At 37.5% G+C, this 9160-nt stretch overlaps 1 protein-coding gene across 1 annotated transcript; it reads right to left on the bottom strand.

The window, feature by feature from the left end:
• Positions 1-499: 499 nt before the first annotated feature.
• Positions 500-4952, bottom strand: LOC110912552 (iron-sulfur assembly protein IscA-like 2, mitochondrial). The gene is made up of 4 exons (XM_022157303.2): positions 4588-4952; positions 3345-3469; positions 3152-3260; positions 500-821 (listed from the first exon to the last, which is right to left on the bottom strand). Exons 1-4 carry the CDS (start codon positions 4768-4770, stop codon positions 759-761), a joined length of 480 nt encoding a protein of 159 aa, XP_022012995.1. The 5' UTR covers positions 4771-4952; the 3' UTR covers positions 500-758.
• Positions 4953-9160: the final 4208 nt, after the last annotated feature.

Here is a 9160-nt window from a genome sequence, read left to right on the forward strand (position 1 = left end):
AAAGACTTGGTTCAATTAGACCTGATCTGCAATCCAACACAAAGTAAAGACCTGGTTCAATTAGGCCTGATCTGCAATATTTTCTTTTTAGACCCTGTACTTTCAAATGTTCGCTTTTCACCCCTGAACTTTTTACTTCAACATTAATCCCTTACAAATATCATTTAAAATTTCAAGGGTGCATTAAACAACTTTAGCATCACAAAGGATTCAAAAAAGCTTTAAAAGCAAAAGTGATTGATGCAATTCTTAGTACCTCACTAGAGGAACTTATGACACATATGGTTTTGTCTATGACTAGCCAAACTATATCGTCCTTTGATTTTTTTTAAACCAAGGCGTTCCGGGGCCTCGAGATCCCGAGAATGCACCAAGAGCCAAGGCATTTATCTGATCATGTTGGAGGCATGCTTTTTAAAACCAAGATGTCATGAAGGTGCGATTAGACGTGACCAAATCACCAGTATGGCCGTATTCATAATCCACAGACCAGAAAATATACAAGAAGCAACAGCCATAGGCCAAAATGAACCGATTTATTTATGTTGTTTGGACACAAAGAATGCAGGCGTTTATCCAAAAACAAGAGCTACCAACTAGTATCAAGTGTACAAATAGAATAACTAGATACGTATAAATTTCCATAAACAACATTCAATCCACATACCAAATTCAGAGTGTGATCGATAAGTCGATTTAACTATGATCTCTGGATAGTGTGTTAAAACTGTATACGGGTCTTGTTTGATGGCTCGAAACTATTTCACCATGAATGAACTTTTACAGCTACACCCACCAACTGCACTTGGATTTTCTGCTACCTGAAAATGGAAGACAAAACACAAAAGGTTGTATGAAATAATTTCATCACCACACTGCGCAATATTATGTGTGCATCTCTAAACCAAGCTTAAATCTTGACGTAACTTGTTGCAATAGATCTCATGGGTAACCTATGATATATTTTATATGATATATGTGTATATAAATATATATATAGAGAGAGGGTTGTTCAATAAACAACCAATTTTAAGTAGAGAATTGCAAGAACTGATATACCGCTTTACATATGATACATAGGCGGTTAAGTAACCGTATAATCACATGGTTCCATACTTAAAATCGGTTTTGTATTGAATACGCCCCTGTAAATATAGATACTAGAGGGGGCAATCTTGACCCAAAGCCTTTCAAATGGGTCAGTTTGGGTTGCTTTTAAAATTTTATGGGTTGATTTGGGTAAGATATTTTAACTAAATGGGTCACAATGGGTCACTTGAAATTCCATCTTGTAATTTTCGGGTCAAAACGGGTCGACAACATTAAAGAATTGGGTCAATGTGGGTTAGTGTCTTAAAGAAACGCGGTAGGTTTAGGGTCGGAATGGGTTTCGAGCCGGCACAAGTATCCGCACGAGACGGGTTACGGCACGAAACGGATTATGGATCGGAACGGGTTCAGTTAAAATTGAGTTTCGGGCCGAGACGGGTTTCGGCATGACACAGGTTTTAGATCGGAACGGGGCCGGTTCGGGTCGGTTTCGGGCCGACACGGGTCTCTGCATGGGACGGGTTTCGGATCGCGACGAGTTTTGGGCCGACACGAGTTTTCGCACGGGTTTCGACGCGAACTGTTTCGACGCGTACCGTTTCGACGCGTACCGTTTCGACGCGTACCGTTTCGACGCGTACCGTTTCGACGCGTACCGTTTCGACGCGTACCGTTTCGACGCTTACCGTTTCGACCCGTACCGTTTCGACGCGTACCGTTTCGACGCGTACCGTTTCGACCCGTACCGTTTCGACGCGTACCGTTTCGACCCGAACCGTTTCGACGCGTATCGTTTCGACCCGTACTGTTACGGATCAGTTCTGTTTGAATTGTTTTGAGTCTGCACAGTTGGATGAATCAGTTCAACGAGCCTGCACAGATCTGATACAGAATTTGCATAAGTTTGAATTAAATCTGATTGCGGATTCGCATGGTTTGACAAGTCACATTATTCCCAGATCTACATAGACATGATTCGCACTGATTGTTTTTGAAACGAAGGCACGGATAAATCTTTGATAGTCTGCGCAAATCTGTGACATTTCACACGAATCAGAAACATCAGCTGCTGAACAGAACCTTCATTCGCCGAAATTTGTCGTTTTGCGCAGAATCCAGTCATTTACACTGCATTTACACTTGCAGAATCGACAGTTTTCCGCAGAATCTGTTCGACGGATCCGTTTCGCTGATTATTTGTTCAAGGTTTGTTTGATCGAAAACAGCGATAAGGGATTGAAACTGGTTGTTTGTTTGATCGAAATCAGCCGCTGCAGAAATCGTTGACTGCAGATCTGTTGTTATTGTTCAGTCCATACGCTATTATTTGAAATCAGTCCGTAGTGCACAGATCTGAGTTTCGCGTATTATGCATCAAGTGATAAAACAGGTTGTTTGCGGCTGATTATTTGCTGAAACAAGTGATAAAACATTTCTAAAAAAAAACAGACCCGATCCGACCCGAAACCCGTTCTGACCCGGATCCGTTCTGACCCGGACCCGTTTCGACCCGAACCAAATCAACCCTTTTTTATAATTGACCCGTTTTGACCCGAACCCGTTTTGACCCGAACCCGTTTTGACCCATGACCCGACCCGACCCGTTTGCCACACATACTTGAATTATCATAAATACAATTGAGAAGTACACATTAGCTTGGGGACAATATGATATTTTACTGTTCTAATTACATATTAATGTCGTCCTAATGCGTTTTCCACATGGTTTTGATTTAACATATTATTATTTTTTTTTCAAAAAGGAAGTACGTATATTCATACTACATTGGGAAAAGATAACCAACTATATTGAAGAAAATGTTGCATTTAATTTTTGAAGAATGTTTTTGAGGATATGTAATTACTTAAAAAAACTACATAATTATGTGTTATTTATTTGATAAAAGGTGAGTGTAAATGGTAAGTTACATAAAAGGTTGCATATGAAATTTAATTCAATTGATTACAGACACATTATAATGATGGCATCATCAAATTCATAAATACATACACCCGATTTGACTAAATGTTGGCATCATCATAATTCTGTTTGATTATATAATATAAGGATATGTGAGGCGTAATAGTATATGCATGTTACCTGAAACCCAGAACGGATCAACTCTTCAACATAATCAACTGTTGCACCTTTTACAAAACCTAATGATATTGTATCAACCACCAATTTAACGCCATCCCTCTCAAAAATCCTATACAAAATTCAAGCACACGCTTAGTATATGGTATCGTAGTCATCATATACAACTATTTACATAAAATTATGATTAGCAAACCTGTCATCATCGTTAGGTTTTTCTTCAAGTGCAAAGTTGTATTGAAAACCAGAGCAACCACCTGCCTCTATGCTTATTCGAAGCAGTTTCTCTTTAGCTTCATCAGCTTGCAGTTCTTTCATCCTCTGCATGATTTAAAAAGTATGATACAAGAAACAATAGGTTTCTAACTAAAATAAATACAAAATTCTCGTTTTCTTCTACATCCGCTAAGTAGGATTTAAAATAGTTTATTCCAAGTAATTATTACTATATACATACACGCATAGAGAGAGAGAGAGAGCAAGCTTCAAATGAGAACCATCAAAACGATTATGAACCACTTACTGGCTCTTAAAACATATTTCAATGGATGTTTTACATCTCAAACAATTGCGAGCACTGATCCATTCCTAGTCCGCTTCATAGTTAATGGCCGGCCAAAGTGGTTCTTAATTATCTAATGGTTCTCATTTGAACTCATCCCTTTACATATAATCCCTATAAACTAATTGAAAATACAAAGTAGCTGGCAAAGATAAGAGCTCATGGAGCACTAGTAGATTGAAGCCATTGTTTTCCATAACTATTGGTATAATGAAATATGTGATCCTTTATTAAAATTAATCTTGGATTCATCTAAAGGTGGCACACACTGGTGGATTGTTATGAACCGGACCTGGCCCAGAGACGACCCAACCAGCCCAGTCCATTGGCCCAATAAACTAAACGATTATGTGGAAAGAGGTGATGAAGGTAATTTGCTTCTTCTTCCCACCTCCTACTCTGTAGCTTCCCATCCCCTTCTTCTTCTTCTTCAGTTATCTTGCATTAAATTATGTTCTTTTTGTACTAGTTCAGAAACTTAATAGAAACCTATAGATTTTATACCTATTTGTATTTCCTATTGAGTTGTGAATGTGAAATAACCAGTCACAACAGTGACATGTCAAAACAAGCATCCCCCGATTGACCTCAAAAACTTTTTCTCCTAATTTATAAACTTATAAATGTATGTGTGCCATATGTGATTACAAAATGAATATATTTCATTAATATTCTATTCTAATGCTTTTAAATCAAATTGTTGAGAGGTTTTATGCATCAAAAATAACAATTTAAAAACCTAAATCCACCTTCCTGTAAACATTTAGGGTTTACTTTCCAAATTGAAACTTTTAGGTTCAAATCCAAAATAACAATTCATAATCTAATATCCTTAAAAAAACAGATACAGATGAATAAGGATAGAAAAAATACATACCCTGACGCAATTATCAGACAAATGAACGGATTCTTCACCGGAAGAAGATGCCGGAGAGGATTGGGGATCTTTAGCGAGAAGAGATGATGAGGCGGAGGAGCTAAGAAGCCTTGAATTCTGACGAATTCGAGCAGCAAATATAGGAGTGAGGCGCTGAATCAACGATCTTGACGACTGCATCATTGGATTAATAATCGTAACTGGTAGGTGAATTTGATGGAAATGAAACCGAATGGCTTGTTTTGGTTCTTCAGAAGATTCGTCTCTCGTCAAGTCAAAAGGGAACGTCTCCCCCTTCTCTGTGTTGCGTGTTGAGGCCACGATGTAGGTTTGCTAATAACGGCCATTTTACGAAATCACACCCTATCTTTCAGATTTTGTCTTATGTGTTCCATAAATCATCACATAAATTTTGGAGTAAACTGCCATTTTGGTCCCTGTGGTTTGGTCACTTTTACCATTTTAATCTAAAACTTAAATCTTTTGCATCTAGGTCTCTATGGTTTTAGTTTTATTGCTATTTTAGTCCAAAAATGAAATCAGGTCATATTTGTCTTATAAAATCCTGCTATTTTGCCCTTTTCAGCAGGGGCAAAATGGTCATTTCTTTTTTTATAAATAAATACCAGATTTTATAAGAAAAATATGACCTAATATGCCCCTGAGGAAAAGGATAAAATTGCAGGATTTTATAAAACAAATATGACCTGATTTCATTTTTAGACCAAAATGGCAATAAAACTGAAACCACAGGGACCCAGATGCAAAAGGTTTGAGTTTTGGACTAAAGTGGCAAAAGTGACCAAACCTCAGGAACCAAAATGACAGTTTACTCTAATTTTTTTTTATATTAAAAAACCATTTTTACATTTCATCACATCCTCCGCCACCGCAGCGTCAACGCCCCTAGCCGCTGACCCCATGCCACCAAAATGGTAACAACAACACGCATGTGCTAATTATTCGTTAGGGTAAATTACTTTTTGAGTCCCTGTGTTTTATGGTTTTTAACTAGGTGAGTCCAAAAGCAAAAAGTTTAACGACCTGAGTCCCCATAAGCATTTTTTTAACCATTTGAATCCAATTTTGTAACACCATCCACCTAATCTGTTAACTACAAGGGCAATTTAGTCATTTAGACACAAAGTACAAGTCTCTATGCAGAAGGTATTTTTTTTCATCTTTTTATATATATTTATACTCATAAAAAATCAAAAAAATTGCAATCTCTCTCTCTCATCCACCCTCTCTCATCTCTCTTCCATCCATTTTCTTCACAGACACTGGTTTTCATCTCTTCATTCCCCATCCTTTTCATTCCCCCAAATCTTCATCCATTCCATTTCATTCCCAAATCATATTCAATCCATTCTCTACCATCAATACCAACACACATAATCAAATCAAATCGATCTATTTCCCCCAATTTGTTAGGGTTTTGATACATCCGTGTCACGTCCTCATTGTCTACGATAAACATCATCCAATTAACCATTTTTGCTTCCTATTGGGGTAATCGATGGTGATTTGAGCAGGTATGGGAGGTGAGGCTGTGGAAGATTTGAGCAGGTTGGTGACGGAGGTGGTTGTGGCTGTGGTGGTGGTATTGAAATTCCATCGAAAACCCATCGATCATGCTGCGATTGGAACCTTTTTTCAAGGGATTTTCGTTCTTTAACAACAGATTCAAGTTGTCTTTGTTGATCTTCAATCATATCAACGAGCCCTCTAAAGATCTTTTTCCATGAATCTTCTCGATCTTTCAATGCACACCAAATCTTCGACTAAATGCCTCCATGAAAAAAAGTTGTAATATATCTGTTATACTCAAGTTCTGGAATAAATAAATTGGTTTTGTTCAAAGGTTAGTGAATTTTGGAGTTTCTGGATTGTTGTGTGTAGCAAATACGAAGAAGAATACAGATAAACAGCATAAATACGAAGAAGAATACATCAGAAAAGTAGAGATTGAAGACAATTACAGATGATATCAGAGATGTAAATCATTGATGTATTTAATCTGTATATCTTTGTATAGAGAGAAAAAGTGATTAGGCAGAGATAGAATATGTTTATATATTTAATAATAGTTTTAATAATAATAAAATGTTTTTTTCAAGTACAAGGGTAATTTGATCATTTAACAAAAGTTAACAGAATAATTCTAACAGTGTTAAAAATTTGGACTCGAATGGTTAAGAAAAGTGGCTATAGGGACTCATGGCGTTAAACATTTTGATTTTGGACTCAAGTGGTTAAAACCCCTAAAACACAGGGGCTCAAAAAGTAATTTATCATATTCGTTATTTTATGATGTATTTTGTACGAAAATGTAGGTCGATTGTTCCAATTTTGTGCTAGTTTAGTCGTAGTTTAGCGGTAGGTTAGTGATTATACGATTTTCGTATTTGCGATTCGGTTTTACTCGAATTTAACATGTATTTTTAGGGATTTTTGGTTGATTTGAGATGTGTTGAGGTGTCTTGAATGTGTGTTAGAGATATTAAAAGATAGATCGTCTTTTTATAATACTAGTAGGGAACCCGCGCTAGTTTTCATCACACATGCTTTCATTAGTCGAAAGATTGAAAAAATTACAAAAGATCAACTTATGCATGCATGAACACTAAACTGCCACTCAGCCTGAGCTCACTAGTTGTTCGTACAAGATGAGTGTGTGCAAAGAGATAATAAAACAGGTACATGCACTATCTATTTATAGTACAAATTTGAGCACTAAGCATCTTTGTTGTCACACCCCAACCGATGGCGGAAACATCGGGGTGAGGCACTGAGCAAAACAGATTGTCCAGGAGAAATCTATAACAACTAAATTACCAGATATTTAATATTATGTCCAATACCATAACATACCAAAGTAAACAGTTATTACAGACCAAATATCTCATAGACAAATAAAATACTGTTCCGACAACTCATGTCATAAATTGTTTGTTTGTTTCTAGATTCTCCTACTTGATTCCACATAGCAAACATCCTAGCATCTCAAACACCTGTCACATACATTAAAATAGAGGTCAATACACATAGTGTAAAGGTGAGCATACAAGTTTAATAGTACAATAGATAGCGAAAACGTTTACGCATAACCAACATGTAACATGTAGCAAAGTGAAGCTAGTAGGTTATCAACAATGAAATATGCACAGACGTGACTGCGAGTTGTAGAATGCACAACACATATCACCACTGTGACACGTGAAGAAAAGCCCTTAACAACCCCTGTCCACGACAGGTGTTGAGTCCAAACTATAGTACTATTGTTGCTAAGGTGTCAGGCAACAATCACTGTGTAAACATAACGTACAAGCATTCATCGAGTAACACATATAACATGTGGTAGAGGTCAGTGTATAAAATTGTTGCGTTGTGTGATTGATGTGATTTGATATAGAACGTATGTAACACCCCAAAAGTGCGTAAAGCAAAAAGGGATCGAGTATACTCACAGATAGCGTTTAATAAATAAACACTCTCTTGGATTGAAGGGAGCGCTGAGAGATTAGCCTGGTCACAGAATGATAGCATAAGCAAAGAATAGCGCGTTAAACGATGCAAATGAACTAAGTGAGAAATGGTCATCCGATCAGATGGCAATCCAGACGGATGATCATTCGATCGGATGACAATCCGGACGGATGGTCATCCGATCGGATGGCCATTTGGTCGGATTGACATTCGTTTGGGAAGGATATGTTTGTGTATGATGGCTTTAAAGTTTTCGATGTAGCATTTTAAAAACAGAGAAGTATCTATACCTTTCAGGTCGTCCGGTCGAACGGTCGTTCGATCGGATGGCGATCCGTCCAGCGAGGCATTTCTCAGAGAACAAGTTTACAGCAGGATGGTCTTCCGATCGGATGACTATCCGTTGGAAACTGATATGTATTGAAAGTTGTAAAAGTTCAAGTGTTGGGACCACAAGTCATCCGATCGGATTGTCGTTCGATCGGATGGGAATCCGATCAGACGTCAGTCCGTTTGGGTGACTTGCTCGTTTTAAAATTCGTTAAGTTTTGCGGTTTGATCGAGATGGTATGACCAAGTGTTAAACAACGGAAACTCCTCCAAGTCCAAGTTATCCGATCGGACGAGAATCACCCCAGTCTGACCAGTTAACCGTTCTTGACGATCGTTCATGTTCAACCTGCCGAGTCGGTTAACTCGTTTGATAGAAATCAGATCTCAGACCGACACATCACTAGAGAAAGAGTGGAAGGTCTGAATGAGTTTCGATTCTATCGATTTTGAGTGCAATAGTGTAAAAGAGTTGAAAAAAAGTTATGAAAACATCTTTCAATCCTTTTAATCTTGAAAATGTTTAGATTTAGGTGAAATCAGTATTAACACATGTTGAAATCTATTAGATCTGAGTTGTTCTTGGTGGAATGAGGCCAAATCTTGAAGTTCATAAGAACCCCATGATGACATCATCCTAGAACACCTTAAACCAGTCGATTTCATGATGAAAAGTGAAGATTCAAAGGTGAAAATGATGAAGAAGTGTGTCTAGATGATAGATGTACAAGATTTGAGTTGAAAACATACAAGA

Source organism: Helianthus annuus, chromosome 15, assembly GCF_002127325.2.
Source record: "Helianthus annuus cultivar XRQ/B chromosome 15, HanXRQr2.0-SUNRISE, whole genome shotgun sequence".
In the NCBI taxonomy this organism is placed as follows: Eukaryota; Viridiplantae; Streptophyta; class Magnoliopsida; order Asterales; family Asteraceae; genus Helianthus; species Helianthus annuus.